At 25.7% G+C, this 18,143-nt stretch overlaps 2 protein-coding genes across 7 annotated transcripts; one reads left to right on the top strand and one right to left on the bottom strand.

The window, feature by feature from the left end:
• Positions 1–11: 11 nt before the first annotated feature.
• LOC132920316 (proton-associated sugar transporter A) lies at positions 12–5,220 on the bottom strand. 5 transcript variants are annotated; one of them, XM_060982602.1, is made up of 12 exons: positions 5,084–5,220; positions 2,970–3,170; positions 2,393–2,646; positions 1,971–2,233; positions 1,722–1,898; positions 1,560–1,661; positions 1,346–1,500; positions 1,173–1,283; positions 900–1,061; positions 668–798; positions 419–593; positions 12–353 (listed from the first exon to the last, which is right to left on the bottom strand). In XM_060982602.1, the coding sequence occupies exons 3-12, from the start codon at positions 2,605–2,607 to the stop codon at positions 126–128; spliced, it is 1,719 nt and encodes a 572-aa protein (XP_060838585.1). In that variant the 5' UTR covers positions 2,608–2,646; positions 2,970–3,170; positions 5,084–5,220; the 3' UTR covers positions 12–125. The 5 variants fall into 5 exon arrangements, 4 of the variants coding, with proteins under 4 accessions (XP_060838585.1, XP_060838584.1, XP_060838583.1 ...); XM_060982601.1 differs by lacking the exon at positions 5,084–5,220 and adding an exon at positions 4,436–4,560; XM_060982600.1 differs by lacking the exon at positions 5,084–5,220 and adding an exon at positions 3,607–3,709.
• A 3,535-nt stretch (positions 5,221–8,755) lies between these two features.
• Positions 8,756–16,724, top strand: LOC132922528 (synaptic vesicle glycoprotein 2B-like). Of its 2 annotated transcripts, XM_060986096.1 has the most exons (13): positions 8,756–9,185; positions 9,297–9,365; positions 11,076–11,141; positions 13,244–13,405; positions 13,462–13,624; positions 13,935–14,053; positions 14,265–14,500; positions 14,599–14,747; positions 14,853–15,118; positions 15,180–15,339; positions 15,394–15,521; positions 16,357–16,416; positions 16,494–16,724. In XM_060986096.1, the coding sequence occupies exons 1-12, from the start codon at positions 9,161–9,163 to the stop codon at positions 16,410–16,412; spliced, it is 1,599 nt and encodes a 532-aa protein (XP_060842079.1). In that variant the 5' UTR covers positions 8,756–9,160; the 3' UTR covers positions 16,413–16,416; positions 16,494–16,724. The 2 variants fall into 2 exon arrangements, with proteins under 2 accessions (XP_060842079.1, XP_060842077.1); XM_060986094.1 differs by having other exon boundaries at positions 8,757–9,185; positions 16,357–16,724.
• Positions 16,725–18,143: the final 1,419 nt, after the last annotated feature.

Genomic DNA, 18,143 nt, shown 5'->3' with positions numbered 1-18,143 from the left:
TGTTGATAGTATTAGGTAGGTATATGGTTATATTTAAATGAAGCAAAATGCGTGATGAGTGAGAAAAATATTGTTTTAAATTGAATATGTTAACGTATTTTTATGGAATTTTGATGTTCTCGTTTTTATAGATCTAAATACACGATTTGCGTAGCGACTATCGAAGCACAGAACGCTAAAAATGACGCAGTGTAAACGACAGCCGAAGTCGTCCCGGATATGCTGACAATTGTTCCCATACACATGGACAAAATGAACTGAGCCACGAATACCATGGAACTGACCACAGCTACATCTGTACCCAAACCTCTGATTTGATCATCTGATTCTTGACCACTGACAATTTCAGCAAACTTGAAATAAAAATTAAATTCGTATCAAAAATCTCAGCTTAGAATGCAAGATAATCAAATACTACCGTGTTGGTTGAGTGATAATGAGCGATTAGCAAATACGGCATTGTGAACATTGTAGAGTACATTACACCGGCCGCCCAGGAGAAAAATATCACGCTGAACTTGTGTCGTGTGATGGCCATTAAAAACATGCCAGTAGAATAAAACAGCAGACCTCCCACGTACACTCGTTTGGCCCTGTCCAATAAACATTTCTGTCAAAACAATATAAACTCGTAGTAGGCACCATGTATAGTTGTTTTAGTGCTTACCCTAATCGTTTTATGAGTTTTTCAATTACGCTCGAATAACAAGCACACGATAACGAGTACATCGCCATACCGATCGATCCAAATCGCACACCTTGTTCGTAGAGTATTTTCTTTTCGGTTCCTATTAAAGCCTAAACATAATTTTTAGTTATATTTTCTACTGTTAGGTAATGTGTTATCAGTAAATCAGTGTGGCTTGTACATTTTTTTATTTTTTTTATTATAAACCTACTGTGGGATCTCCTCCAAATACAGCTTCACCCACATAATCTGTGAAGTATAACGAATAGCAAACGTGGGCCATCCAACAGAACAAATTTGTCAGACATAATAACTTAATAGATTTTGGCATAACGACTATGGTCTTCAAGTAGTGGGCAAACGTTGCATGTTCCTGTAGAAGATATCATAATGAAAAAATAATTAGATTATCTTAATAGGTAATTAATAAAATAAAGGCTTGTGGTTAGTAACAACAATAATTAATAACTTCTAGTAAGCTTACGGGTATAAGACGTGGTTCGTTATTCTCGATTTCAATTTCATCAACAGCATCTTTTAAAGTGCCATATGACTTAGGTGCGTGTTCAGTGAGCTTATTTTCTACATCAAAATCCTATAAAATGTTCATTATGATATAATTAAGTTTTATTTTCTGGAATTATTTATTTTGCTAACTTCATCAGCCCCAGTAATCAATATTCTTGTTTGATTTGATTGTAATATTTTTAGTGGCATCTCTTTAAAACTGCTTACAGTGTAAGTGACGCAACCAATAAATAGAAAAGTGACTAATGTGAACACTGCTCTTACGTGGCCTCCCATCAATTCTCCTAAATATGTATGAGGTTTTTCAAGAACTAAATTTTTAAGTAATAAAATATTTTTTTACCGAATTTTAATGAGTCCCAATCAATTCCACCTAAAAGATAACCGATACATCCTCCCAGACCGGCCATTATCGTGAACGTGCTTAGACCTTTGGCATGATCCTCTGTGTATATTTTATAATGTTTGAGTCATATTTGTAAAATCTATTTTTATACAATATTACCTGGTACACAAATGTCTAAAAGATAAGCCCTCGCCGGGCTTTGACAAGCGTCCGCATCGAAATCTAACAGTACTGTACCTAGTACCGTAAAAAATATTGCCCAAAAATTGTTTCCTGCTGTTAAATCGCCTTCTACCCAATGCCCCAATAATTTTCCATTTGGTACCAATATTAAACCTATGAAAAATAAAAAAAGATATTCATTCAAAGATTAGGTATATGAGATATAATTTGTTTTTTCTAGCTTACCTAAAAATACTCCACAAGCTAGCATTATGAGAAATGGTCTGCGTCGACCCAACGGAAGTGTGCATCTATCACTTAAAGATCCTAATATGGGAGTAACGAAAAATCCAATGCAAGGAGATACAGCCCATACAAGACTCATATGTTGATGGTCAACTCCAATGTTTAATAGCGTTGGAGATACAAATGCTGTTTCTGCTGCATACGAAAATTCAATTCCCATCACGGCAGCGGATATGCGTACTAGTTCACTTCTAGTCTTTTTTCTATAACACGCAGTTAAAATTATTATAAATAAAAAAGTTATTATTATTAATTATTATAAATTAAAAATAGGTATCAAATTATTCGATTTTTATCTCCAAATTAAAATAATCAATATAGGTACTTATTTTATGGATATCAATGAATATTATTGGATTTACCTAAATATGTGAGAATACTGTTCCATATCAATTTCGGGTGGACTTTCGTCTTCTTTTTGGTTTTCTGGACGCTCAGCTAGACCAAATGACTGTAAGAGCTCCAAAAGATTTCGAGGACGTTTTTCCTTCCATTCTTCCCATTTATCTTTTAAAGAGTCTCTCCAGGTATGTAAAATACCAATCGGACCTTGGTACTCGTGAAGTTTTTCCACCATGATCAATCACTACTAGAATTTTTAATTTTGATTGAATACCTTTAAATGAAAATTGAAAAAAAAAATGATCGTCAGTTATTTTTCATCAATCACAATGGCTAGACCTAGCATCACAAACATAGATCTATTCAATATTTTCTTAAATATACATGATAATAAAATAATTATTTATCAACAAATTTTTAAATATATATATATGGGTAAGGAATATAGGTATAGTATTAATAAATATAAATATTAAATATATTATGATATTAATTTATTACTCTATAATACTCTATAACTTACTCTATAACTCTATAAAAATTATCTTTCTTCAATAATAGCAAATTCTTATTTATAATAGTATATAATATTATTACTTATTTAGTAATCGATGATTGTGTTGTAGTCCTTATAGTTGTCGTAATTAATCAAGACAAATATCTACAGGATTATGCTTTGAATTTTGGCAAATTTCAAGGAATATTGAACTCTAAATATACTGTTATGTCAGTTAAGGAAGGTGGTTCTGTTCATTTGTCTTCCGCGAGTACTGCATTGATTTAACAAGGAAACATGTCCTGCAATATTAATTAATATTTGGTTAATATCATACGTACATACTACATACTACATAATACAGTTTTCGTGTTATTTAAGACTTAATATTTTATTAAAATGTTAATGTTTTAAGTGCTTAAAATTAAGTACCTTTATCTATGATATTATTTTAGATTTTACTATTGAAAAATATTGTTTATTTAAGTTATAATTACATTGCAATAGAAAAAAACATAAATAAATATCAACGAACGGTGTTTATAGAATACATTATTGCGGTTAAAATTAAAAAAAATAACTTCACGATTACAATAATTAATAATGAAAAAGAACCAGCTGATCGTATACTAATTAGGTACTTAATGGCTATTGTATGGGATTAATAAAAATAATATTTTATTTATTAAATAATATATTAATTTTCAATATTAAAATAATAAATAATAATATACCTACTTGCGAGTTATAAATATTTACATTTTAAAACTTTGTGGCATAAGTTAAAGTCATACAAAATGCTTGTAGTAGGTAATTAGTAAATATACGACTGTGTAATATTATTGTCTTATCAGATATTACATAGTAAGTGATTACGAAAACATCCGTTAGTTATAACTTATAATTAAATAGTTGATTTAATGACGTAGAATAATATTAAAAGTAAAATGTATAATTTTATTTGTACCTGGTACATTAATTATACGTATATACTAAATACCTTATTATAATTATTGTTAGTGTTTATTCTGTTAAGGTTCATTTGTAGGCTGTAATAGTTGATAGTTCAACATTTATAGTAACATCATATTTTATCAATATAATATCTTGGCAATTAGATTTGAATTAATGAAAACAGAATATTGATCAATATAGTCATAAACCGAACATATAGATTGAATTCAATAGGAAATAATGAGTAGTATTTAAGAAATAGTGAATTATTATATTGTTACTTATTACCTATACCTATTCTTCCTATTCATCAGTAAGTAATAACTGCAAAAAGTAATTAAACTATGTTTTCCTTTTATCGTCATATTTTAAAATAATTAGCTGAAATACTAAAAGTATGAAAAAATATTGCGGTTATACCATAAAATTCACATAGACACACAATAACTAATTAAAATAATATATACTCAATGTATTATATTTTAATAAATTAAAAAATATTTCTAATATTATTAGACACTTATGACAAACTTTACAATATACAAATTAAACTTAAAAATAAATAAATAATATTTATAACTAAATATATAATTTACTATAATAAAATGCATACCTTATTTCCAATTAATGAATCTATATGATTTGTTTAAAAAAATAATTTATTCATATCAGTGTGTTCAAATTCTGACGGGAGGAAAAAAGGCGAATGCGCTTTGCTCAACGCGGACGAATAGACTAAAAGCGTTCCCGTGATAATCTAAACAAGACACCCTCGATGAAGTTGTATTTTTTCTCCGCTGAGCCACGAAGAACATTTTAATAAAAACAATAATTGTTAAATTGTTTTTGAATTTTCCAATGGAATTTTATAGATTTACATATTCATGATTTAAGTTGAAAGTGTTAAAATGATTCACAAATCAATGCATAAAGCTGATTTTAACAAAGAAACCACTCAAAATTTGTTTGCATGTTAAATTTTAATTAGTTAATTATAATTTATTAGTTACACCTACTGTAGTATTAGGATAATGTATCTATAATATAAAAAAAATAAAAAAATGAGTTTTAAATTTTAAAATCTTTATGTTTTTTTAAAAATTATTTTCCAATTGATTTTTATACAACATTGACTATCCCATAGATATATAGAACGCGAAAATAAATTGTTCTGGTGCTATCGAAGCAATTATGTTTATTGCACAGAATTTGCAGTACTTACGCGAGCTCCGGATATTAAATCTAACGTAATTGTGATTACCTTGAGTGCGACAACCACCTGGGTACTTTTCAATTTTTCACGTTTTTCTTTTTAAGTATTATACAAATCACGTGAAAAAAGTAATGAAATAATATAGCACTTTATTATTCAAAATGTATTATCCTAGTTTACTTCTTATATTTTTTTTTTTTTTTTTTTGATAAGTTGTATATATAGGTAACGATTAAGAGAGTATCGTACGACTTCATAACAGCTGAAGAAACCCTATAACTCGGTCAAATGTAACTCTTTTGAAATTGATTTTCACTTTAATATTAGTATCTCTTTCGAAGTCAGTATTGTATAATTGTTTTTGGGTTTTGCTAACCACATAACAAAAATTGTATTTAACTATTAAATATTAATGATGTATATTTAAAAAATAATAATTGTCACTATTGTTAATGATTTTTTCTAATTGAACTCCTATTAGGTTTTTATAAATGAAATAATAATCGGTAATAAACTATTAACCAACTAATTTTTGATAAGATTACTAAGATACGACCCGAAAGAAAGAATAGTATAAAACGATTTAAATAATTTAAATTGAAAATTTAATTTGAATTTGTAACCCACCTAGTTACGCCTATGCACACATATATTAATAGATATGTCATTACTCTACTAGGATCTAGCGTTTGAACTATTTGAACTTTTATAAGGGTGATATGAGATATACGAGTATAAGAGTGACAATATTCTTGATTGAACAATTCACTATAATAGCAGTGTAGAAATAATAGTCAATTAAGTATGTTACAGACTACATTCCCTTATTTTTTATGGCAAGTATTTGTATAGTAATTTCAATTAATCGCGCATTTAATTTAAAAGACTCTAATTCATCAGAAAAACTACAAATAAATGTTTCTTCTTCCTCCACCCTTTTTTCATTGTGTGTCCCGGCGTATCAAGTACTTATTATAAATAGTAGTTAAATGTATAATATTATAATCCAATAGAGTAATAATGTTTTAAAATGTTATTTTGGGGACAAAAGCTCTACATAGTGTATATGTACAACATAAAATAGATGATATTATTATTATTATTATTATTATTATTTAATGCTGTATCGTAGAATAACTGCTATCTAATTACATTGTCTATAAGATTAATAAATTTATAAACGTATTATATGTTTTTGAAAAAAAGAAGGAATATTGGATTTTTTGTGCTGTCAAAAAGACATCGTTGTGTATTTGTAGGAATAATAAAAATGTAAATAGATTATAAAGACACCGTATCGCCGTAGGACGTAAAACACAACCGATTGTTTTTGTTATTATACTGAAACGTCTTATTCCTATACATAGCAGTATACATGTAATTGGATTTTATCGTCTTCTCTGTATTCTATTCGGACAGTAAATAAAAGCTTTCTATTGGAAGAAAACGTTTAACTCTCCCGATTGTTATTCTTTTTGATAATCTTATGTTTTTATTCCCATTATAATCATATTGATGATATTCTCCCAATCACCAGAGGATTTGTCGTGCTAGTAATAAGTATGATACGATTTCAGTGACAGTACTTATGTAGGTCTGTTTTTTGTTTAAAGATTCAATATATAAACATATTTTTTAATGATGTTGTATTGCAGTATTCTGCTCGCTTTTTAAGAGGTAAAAGTCAAAATTAGTTATAATAATAATAAATACTACCACATAAAAATGAACTTACTCGTGTACTGTACATCTACATACAAGGTATTCTGATAGCCGGTAAATAATAGGAAATCTGTATAATAATTATATATATTGTAACTTATAAGAATATGAAACAGGAATAGTTCAAAATAATGACAATAATGTTTGTTATAAAATTAAATTTAACTGCATACTTTCGTACTTTATAATTTATAACATTATTATACTTTAAACATGATTATATATTAATATTTATTCGATAAGATAAAGTAATATTTTTTTAAAGTATAAAAATGAATAATATGTTACTTAAATTCTGGGATAGTGAGATACTTGGGCCACTGGTCATTACTAGGTTATTTGTTTAACATTATTATAATCAATTTTAGTCAATACAACTTATATATAACACAGACGAGTTATTGAAATATATTTCATATTATCACAATTCTTCCACTCTTTAGTTATCTTTCTACACACTTGATGCTCGTGATTCTCACGACATTTATTTTATGTAAGGCTGAAAATATAAAAGCCTAACATTTATAAATATATATTTATTTAAGATTGGGTTCGACATTACTATAATCAATAATCATGTTAATTTTAACGTTATACATTTATATGCTACTTAAAAAAAAGAAAGTAAAAACTTTTTAAATAGTAAACATTTTATTTTATCTTCTTTTTTTTTTTATTATAGACCGCGCATACTCGTATTTCAGTTATTCAATTTAGCGCATGACTATAATATTAAAATTATGACAAGTTATTATGTACTATCTAAAATTATTTCTTGAACGAGTTTGTTTGCACTGGTTGACTAATAACAGTTGATATACAGTATGTTCGAAAAGTCCCACATCATTCTTAGTATCTCCATAGAAAATCAATTTATTTAAATGCCGTTTTTTTACAGTAATAAGTATAGAAATTCCGATTGAATGGCATAAGATTAAATTTTTTTTATGCAATTAAGATTTTTAAATTTTAAAGATTTTGATTTCTAAACAGTTGAAAAAAAAAAATAAAAATGAATAACAGTCGACCAAGTTTAGAGCCAATTATGTTTTTGAATTTCTAAGAATAATAGTTATATTACCCAGCAAAACACGAATTGCATAATTTATTCAATCTCGATTGGAATAATGATTTTTTCTATGGCAATCTGTAAATATCTATTATTAGTGAAATATTATAATAATATTGAAAGCAATTAAGATTAAAAAATTTCAATTTTTAATAACCGGTATTTTGTATGTCAATTCATAATAATTAAAAGAAAAAAAAATTAATCATTTTACATTTCAATAAATTCTTGATTTAAATAGAAATAACAATAAGTGTGTCTTATCGTTTACTGACCAGCGAAACCTGGTTACCTATTTTCAAGTATTTTATCTATCACGAAATGAACTAAAAATTATGAAATGGGATTAAAAAAGTAGGTATGTATAAATATTGTCAGGCTGAAATAGATATTTTATTATTGAAATGCGAAACAATTAATTTTTTTCGAATTATTATGAATTGACATACAAAATACCGGTTATTAAAAATTGAAATTTTTTGATCTGAACTGAAAGCTTCACTAATAAATAGATATTTACAAATTGTCATAGAAAAAATCATTGTTCCAATCGAGATTGAATAAATTATGCAATTCGTGATTTGCTGGGTAATATAACTATTATTCTTAGAAATTCAAAAACATAATTGGCTCTAACTTGGTCGACTTTTATTCAATTTTAATATTTTTGATTATTTTTAATTAAAAATTGAATCTGTTGTAAAAAAAAACCGCATTGATTTTCCACGGACATACTGAGGGTGATACATGACTTTTAGGGCATACTGTACATTATAATTGTAATAATTAGATAATCGGCTATAGCAATGAATCATGAATAACATTAGCACATATAATTGAATTACAATTATGATTATTAGGTACTACATTGATGTGGCAATGAAAAATATTCAGAATTTAATACCGATTTATTTGGATTTATTTGTAATATAAGTAGTACAGGACTCAACAAGCAGACAGCATTCATCGAACAATTTTCTAACGGTTGTTGCCACACCTTTTACCATCGGATACAATTACCACCACAACATTGTATTGAGCATATGTTCGACCAATTTGAACGCGTTAACATATGATAGTTTTGTGTTGTTGCGTTACAAGAGTTTATAATTAATTAATTAATAATACTATTTATCTGAGACTGTGTTAAAACGGTATAATTAATGTATATGAAATTTGCCGATAGTAAATTGAATTAGTATAATATCAAATTAAAATGGCAATCGTTTTATTGGATACATGAACATTGAAGTAATAACTTTAGTTAGAAACGCTGGCCGGAGGGTTGTTATTTTGTGTGACTTTTGATTATGCCTGCATAGTGTGTGTTGAACATGATGGAAATGAATAATTCAAAAGGTAAATTTTATTTTAGTTAAATAGTTGTATAGTGATTAGTAAATTATTTCAATTTTTAAAACAATAAAATGATGTATAAAAATAATTTATTTTTATTTTTATATTTTATAGAAGACGTGAATTCTAGGTGTCTTATAAGTACTCAACCGGTACATTCGGATAAAGATATCAAAAACTTTGGTAAGTTTAAATTTTAAACCTGAAAATCTTAAATTATAATTATTAACGAAACATTTACTATTATTAATTATGTGAAAAATGAATATTTTTAGAATTTTTAAATTTTTAAAATTTACTAGAAATTTTGGTTAGTAGACATTTTTTATTCGACAAATTCAAAACAGCATTGGTAGAAAGTTTAAAAGTGACTATATGCCTATATTATTCGATATGTATTGTACATTTTTTTCATCGATATTTATTAAATATATAATATACTCGATTCTTTTATACCCACAAAAACTATACAATTTGTTTGTGAAAAATCAGTTTTGTTGTAACTAAAATTTATATAAAAATATAAATTTTTTTTTTATATTAAAATCGTTAAAATTTAATTTTAGGAGGTTTAAACTTATTAACTTAATATTGTTGCAGGTATAGTATTAAAAACGATATTTAAGAAAAAAATATTACACATTTATAGTTGGCGTATACGCAATGAATGTTGTACATTCTACCTACACTATGGTATACCTATTATTAATACATTTTTATCATTATATAAAAAATATTTCATATGCTATAAAATTATAATCGTATAATATGTAAATGCTCATAAATATAAGCACATAAAAAGAATATTAAGATGTTTTTTAACTCTAATAAAGAAAACAATTATTGATATCGATAATCAAAGAATATATATATATTAATCGAAGTAATTAACTAGTAATTAATTATTAAGTAATTAGAGATACTAAAATTAAGTCATGATAAATTGTAAATGAAACATTCAAAACATATTTGTATACTGTATACACTATACATAAATAATATTTTATGTCTTTATGTTTTATTAAAAATGTTGATATTTTATTTTACCAATAAGCAAAATGTTTTACGAATTAGTAAAATAAATCAATTAACAATATACTTTAAACTGCGAAAAATTAATTAAGATTAAAGAGTAAAGTCTAATTAACATGTATATTCAAAATAACATTATATGTGGGTATTTATTATTGATAAAAAAAAATATATAGTAATTATCAGTTAAAATATATTGTATATAATCGATATTTTACGTATATGTACATTTTTCCTTGTTAGGTGCTTGATCTAAGTTGTTTGATACAATGGTATGAATTATATCATATAGATATTGTATGATTTTAATTTCTTTTCTTATTGCGAGTGTTATTGAATCATGTATTTTTTAATGAGGACTTCTGTGGTTTACTTGGTTCACCATTTGGTTAATAGTTTCTTGCCAAATTATAGGTGCGTGAAGTTAGTGGAAAAAACATTCAACATTATGTAATTTTAGATTCTAATTTTGTTTTTTGAATGATTATATTTATGAACATATTTTATAAGTGTAGTATTTTAATTCGTTTGTTTCATACTCTCAAATAAATAAATACCGTGACATTGTTATTTACTTATCTATGTATATGATCACATATTCAGTGTATGTACCTATATAAATGTTTTGTTTTTTGTGCTTATGCCAATAAATATACATAATATTGTTTATATGTAAACAATTTTTTAAGGAACTTAATTTAAGTGAAAGATATAAACAACACACGTTATAGAGAAACTAGCTTTAGATCGAGAATGATAATATTAAAAAATATGTAATATTAATATAATTACCAACTTTTGTACTCAAAATTTATATACTAGTATAATGTACCTACTCAAAAAACAGTATTTTTGTTTTAGAAATTGCAAATTCTAAATGTTTGATAACAAAATCTGTAAATTTGGACCAAGCTATCGAAATTGTTGGTAAGTTAATTTGTATTAAATTTAAATATCAGACAAATATCTATATACACATGTACTTATAGCTATGTACTTTTTAGTTTTTTGAATAATCATATTGTTTATAATACACTATATTGTGTATTATTATTTATTAGTTTAATAAATATGACGATTATTACTATGGTCAAATTTTATCAAAGTGTACAGTGGTGGATAAGCGATTTTTTTTTTTTTTGAGAAATATTTTTAGGTGCCCTGAAGTTTTAGACTTTCCCGATTTCCCAGTGGGTTTAGTCGCCACTGTACGCATGATAATTTTATCATTTTCGATAAAGTTTAAACTATATTGTCTATATTTAGCTGCATCGTAGCAAATGTAATTCAAATTTAAATATACATTAATAAATAATAATAATATATTTATGTATACAAAACCTAATTTAAAGAAAATTTTTAAGGGTACTTCTTTCTTAATTTTAAAATATATACATGTTTTACAATTATTATAATGATGGTATTTTTGTAAGATAATTAGACGTACAATATCAAAATAAAATAAAAAATAAAGTATAATTTATAAGGTTATTTTAATAATGAACCCAACTATAGAGCGCATTGTGGTGTTGGTGGTTACTTCTTTAAGTATAATAAATGATGTATGATGTATTTATAGCAAGGACATCACTAGAGCGCGCCCTAAATTATGAATATCATCTATTGTCTATTTGGCTTTCTTTCTTTCTAGCTGTGTACATTATAGTAATATACACTATACTCGTAATAATAATTAACAAGTAATAAACTGTACATAATAAACATACATATGAAATTGCGACAGTAGCTATCATAATAGCTGTCATTACGGCAACAGTATCTTTAACCTATAATTATATTAGTAATCACGATTTACGATTTAAACTATCGCAATATTATAGTTTCATTGTCATCGTATGGTCCCGGCTTTAGAGTATATAGTTGTATTGTACTGTATACAATTTTTATATTGTCACTAACTAAGTATTATAATTAATATAATATATGAAATACGTACCATAATAAAATAAATAGGTCTGGCGCGAAACTAGGATTTTTTTAAAGCCAAGTGTTTTTAGTTTTAACTGTCAAAAACAAAACGATAAATGTCGTCTGGTTGAGACGATACTTATTGACAACGGTAATATTAGGTATTATTTACTAAATTCTAGAATTTCCTAGACGGTGCTTAAACACGATTATAGTAAAGTTACTAATTAATACAGTAGGCATGTAGTACGTGGTTATAGATTATAATCATTAATCTTATCTGTCTACGGGTCCTAAGTTCATCGATAACATTTCTTTTAGCATCTGTTAATTACACATTTTTTAAAAACCTGTAGCATTTTTTAGCATTTAATATATTTTTGGATTTTATATTTATGTCGCCGAGAGGATGCTTTAATATTCAAACACCCCTTCCGCTTCTACGCACTACGATCCCGAACTGCGTACGTTATTTTATGAATATGAACAACAATATTATGTTTTTAAGCTTTTTATAAAAAACAATAATTCATACATTTTTTTTAAAAATAAAAAGGCTATGGGGATCTGACTTCTTACATTACTCTAGTACACGCCATTTGTGATTTGTATTAGATATAATATTTGAAGTCAATGAATACTTGTTAATTTAAGTTACATTGAAATCATTGAATCATACTTTTTGAATCCAATTGGACTCTCCCCCGGGCTGGAAATGGTTAGATTTTGGATTGATTACCTATGATAAAATATAGGTTAATTTAAGTTTAATGGAGTAAATTTTAATGTAAAAGTAAAAAACCAATTAATAATATATTTTTTAAATTAAACTGTATTATTATTTTCAGATTATAAAAATGTGTATGCACAGAATACACATACATTGTATATATTTAGATAATAAATTAATAAATCATCATTTTAATTTTCATTTATATATTAATAATAAAATAATATTATTTCGATTTAATTTGGAAAATTTTCAGAGTTAAAACCACCAGGTAAAAAAAATGTTAATATTTGTAATATCGTGTGGTAGTTTAAAATTATATTTTTAACATTTAAAACAAGAAATGCTAATATTATGTTTCTATTAACAGGATTTGGGAATTTTCATTACTACATATTATTCATTTGCGGATCGCTATTTGCAGCAATCTCCATTAGCGTGACGTCAGTGTCTTTCATTATACCGTCAGCACAATGTGATTTTCAAATGACTTCTGTCCACAAAGGCATTCTTAATGGAGCTTCCATGATAGGTATGAATTTTGCTCCTTATATTTATGTGATTTTTTCAATAGTTAATTTATTTTAGGAATGTTCTTTGGCTGTTTTATATCGGGTTACATGGCGGATTCCAAAGGCAGAAAGTATACATTGATCGTCTGCATGATGATTGATGGTATATTCAACATCATATCTAGTGTATCTCAGATTTATCCAATATTAATATTCTGCAAGTTGATGAGTGGATTTGGGTAAGCAAATATTATCAATATAATTATTTAACCAGTTCATGTACTTATTATGTGCTATTGAGTTTTTAATATATTCACATTTTAAGTCGTAAAAATAATTAGAAAAGTATTCTTAGAAGATTTATTGTTTATGGTCTTATTGATTGCAAACTCTATTATATTTATCCCATTGATTTAAATCAGTTAACCTTAGTGGAATATTCTTTATGGATTACGTGTATAGGTACACTTATCAATGTACATACGTATTATAATGAAAAAATGAGTTCAAGAGTAAATAAATAATAATATAATGTTAAACCATTTTTAGAGTGTCTGGTGTTACTGTATTCTATTCATATCTTGGAGAGTTCGTGAGCACCAAAAATCGTGAAAAATTTCTTTGTTGGATGGAACTGTTTTGGACATTTGGTGTAATTTTACTTCCATGTGAGCACTATAATAGTCATTATTTATTATAGCTAGGTATCCAGTACGTCATGTTATTTATAATTTATTTATCTTAGTGTGCATTTCAGCATATTTTTAAGTTAATAGTAAAGTTGGTACAATGTGATAAAGAATCAAATAAATATTTAAATAAACAATACATTTAGTAAAAATACCTATATTCAATTAATAACATTTTAGTATTTTTTAGGTATAGCATGGTTAGTTATACCACAAACATTTAGAATCGAATACGGTTTCTTTTTGTTCAGGTCATGGAATTTATTTGTAATTATTTGTGCGCTTCCGAGTATAATATTTTCATGTTTGTTGGCTAAATTGCCAGAAAGTCCAAAATTCTTACTTGCCAAGGGTAAACACGACGAGACCATCGATTGCTTGAAATTCGTTTATAGATGGAATAATAAGACTGATGATAATTTTCCGGCGAGTTTAAGTATTAATTATTAGTCAATGGTGCTCTGCAGCACGACCACTGTCAACGAATATTTATAACACTTACTTTTTGTATTTGTATTTTTTAGGTAACTTCATTAACGTTACCAGATTATATTTATGAACAGAGTAATAGCTTCTTTAATGGACTTTACAATAGTATTTTGGAGCTGTTTACTTCTAAATTCAAAGTTGTGGCTATCATGACATGTGTGATACAATTTTGTTGTACTGCCAGGTAATATAATAATTTAAGTGAATATAAGAAAAATATCTAAACAAATATAATATAATACAGTATTTTTTACATTAATTAAGTGATTTTATATTTTTGTACGTGTAGTTTTTACATGATGGTTTTGTGGTTCCCAGAGTTGATGAATAGATTTCGATGGTATGAAACATCATATTCAGGTCCTAAAAACATGACAAATATGTGTGAAATTGTGTCTTTGTTTAAAATTGAACCCGAAGAGATTGATCTTAAATGCAATGATGAAATAAATCAATCTGTATATGAGAACATTCTCATCATCGGTATTGCATGTATACCTACAAGTATAATTGTGCCACTATTAGTCAATAAATTTGGAATTAAATTGTTCTTAGGTTTGAAAATATATATTTTTATTTTGTTTGTTTTAAACTAATTTATTATGTCTCTATGTAGTGTTAAGTTTTTTCGGATCGGGTCTTTCCTCGGCTTGTTTGTACTTCATTACGTCTTCATTTGAGAATATCGTGTTATCTTCTGTATTTGAAGCTCTTTCCAGCTTGGGTATTGGTCTAGTATTTTGCATAAGTGTTGAGCTATTTCCTACAGAGTATAGGTAAATTTATAAAGTTAGAATTATTCAAAATTCGTAATATTTTGTTATTTTTAGGGGTGTTGCCGTATCTATAGGTTCCATGTTTGGCAAAGTAGGTGCGGTTATTGGCAATATTGTAGTTGGTGTTTTTATTGATGCACATTGTATGGTTCCTATTTTAGTATCGTGCTCTTTTTTGATCAGTAAGTATACCTAATGAAAAAAATACTACTCATTATTTTATAGTAGGTATTGATTATGCCACATCATCGAATACTTTGTAGTAAATGTGTTAAATTTGAATTCAATGATAAATTATTATTATATATTATGAAAAACAATTTTGAGTTAGCCTATATTTTTTAAGGATGTTTTATTATTTTTATATTAATATTGTTATTAGTAATTTATATTTCTGTTTGCATAATACATAGATCGATTCTATAAAATATGCTTATGGTTTGCACTCAAGAGAAATTGGAAGCTGTGATTTTCTGTCTTTATCTAACACACGTGGAATATAGGGATTTTTATATATTTTTATTTCTATGTACCAATTGATTTAGTAAAGCGTCGAAGCGATAAAAATTCAAAAATAGATCTCAATTTATCGTCAAGTCTACTTGAGATCGACTTTCTCAGATATTTGATTTTAACTTCTCCAAAATTGAAATATTACTTGTTTTTTAAATTACTTCTATTAAAATCATAAAATCAATTTTGATAAAACACATATAAATTCTTATATTTCACGTGTGTTAGATAAAGACAGATATTATCGCTTCTAATACCTTTAACTTAATATACTATATACATGATATATTAGTTTATTATAATAATTATTAGCTGTAGAAGTGATACTTAGAATGTAAATATTATTAAATATGAAATTCCTAATTATATATTTAATATTTATGTATTTTAAATGTCAAATGTTATTTGTTAATAGTTAATGATTTTAAGTATAATTATAATGTTAAAGTTGTTTATTTTTATTAATTAATTCAATCATTTGTAAATATAAATGGTTTTTTTTAGTTTCAGGATTATTAGTATTAACATTGCCAAGAACTGGAAGGACTGCCATAAAATGAAAATGTAATATTAGACGAGAGAACTTTGAATTTGTATTATTAAAAAAAAATATTACATCCTGTTTTTTTATTATTCTTTAGATGTGAATTTTACATGAATGTATTAGTGCTGAGTATGTATTATTTTGTACACACATTATTGTCTGTACAAAATTGAATATCTTTATCATGTATTATGTAAGTAAATAAATATTAATTAAAATTTTTAAACAAATATTTATAAAAAAAGGTAGGAAAGTGTGTTAAATTTGAATTCAATGATACATCATTGAATAATGTAAATATACGAAAAACGATTCTGAACGGAGACGATTTGGCAGTCTATTATATTACTATAAGTATATTTCATGATATGTTTTTGATATAGCTATTAAATACAGTTGTTTTACTTTTAATATTACTGTAGGTTGATGAAATTTTTCGCAAATCATAATGGTATTTATTTATTATAAAATTTATGTTTAAACTATATTATATTAACTTAAATAACTCAAAATTTGATACAATATGTCTGTATTGATACTATAAAACAGTAAAAATAGGTTCATAGTTTAATTAGATAATATCTTAAATAAATCAAAAATGTCATCGTCTATAGTACAATTTATAATAATGTAAAAGTTTTAAGTTCCAACGAACAATATTTTTAAATTATAACAAAATAATTAATATCATTATTTATTGTCTAGATAAGTTTTCATCCAAATTTGAACTTAAAATGTCTATTAAAAAATAATTGTCGTCTTTATAATTTATATATTGATTAGATTTTACGATCTCAGTATAAAATATTTAGGTGTAAGATGAATTTTGTATTAATTATTCTAAACTTTGAAGTAAAAAGTTAACAATGTTAACATTAAGTTTTTTTATGAATTTAAACTACAAAATTGTTTGCAATTTTGTGATTTTGACAAATTTTGCCAAAATTCTAACTTAACATTTTTATAAAAAAAATTTGTTCCAATGTATTTTCAATATTTTTTTTACAGATATAAAAACATTAAGAACAATTTATATTAAATATTGAAGAATTTTGACCGTATTTTGAGTGTATAATCTTTTATCGAAATTTATAGAAAAGTTTTAAAATATTTTATGCTTATATATAGCTTAAAAAGTGTTTTTTTAAAAATATTATCATCATGAAAATGATAATATAAACTTTTTGGTTGGTGAATATTTCAAATATCTTCTATTGCATTTTATCGAGTTGCATAAAACAACCAAAATTGATTTTGTTAAAAAATGTTAAAATGTTGTGTATAAAAATTATTGTTTTTCCCGATTATAAAAAAAAGTATTTAGATTAAATTTGTTACCGGAATTGTTGAAAATTGAAACTCATTTTTGGAAATCAAAGTATTTTACCTGCTCAAAGAAAATGACAGACAGAAAAAAACATTTTATTATAAAATCAATATATTCATAGCTCCGCTCAAAATCTAAAATACATATTATTTATGATCTATTGATACTATGTCGAAGTATCTTCTAAAAGTCTACTCAAAATAATTTATTGTAATATTTTGTGAATGTTTTTTGATTAATTTTTATTTTTTGTTGTTAATACATATACATTTTCTTTTATATGTGTGGTATATATTTAATATATTGTAAAAGATAGTAAAAATAGTATAATATATAGTATATACCAGCCACATAATATGGAAGTAGGTGTTTTAGGTGTCGGATCACTCACTCAGTCCCTTCGATCGCGCGTGTATTTAG

The sequence above is a fragment of the Rhopalosiphum padi genome, chromosome 2, assembly GCF_020882245.1.
Source record: "Rhopalosiphum padi isolate XX-2018 chromosome 2, ASM2088224v1, whole genome shotgun sequence".
NCBI classification, from domain to species: Eukaryota; Metazoa; Arthropoda; class Insecta; order Hemiptera; family Aphididae; genus Rhopalosiphum; species Rhopalosiphum padi.
The sequence above is the reverse complement of the archived record's forward strand: the minus strand, read 5'-3'. Positions and strand labels throughout refer to the sequence as shown.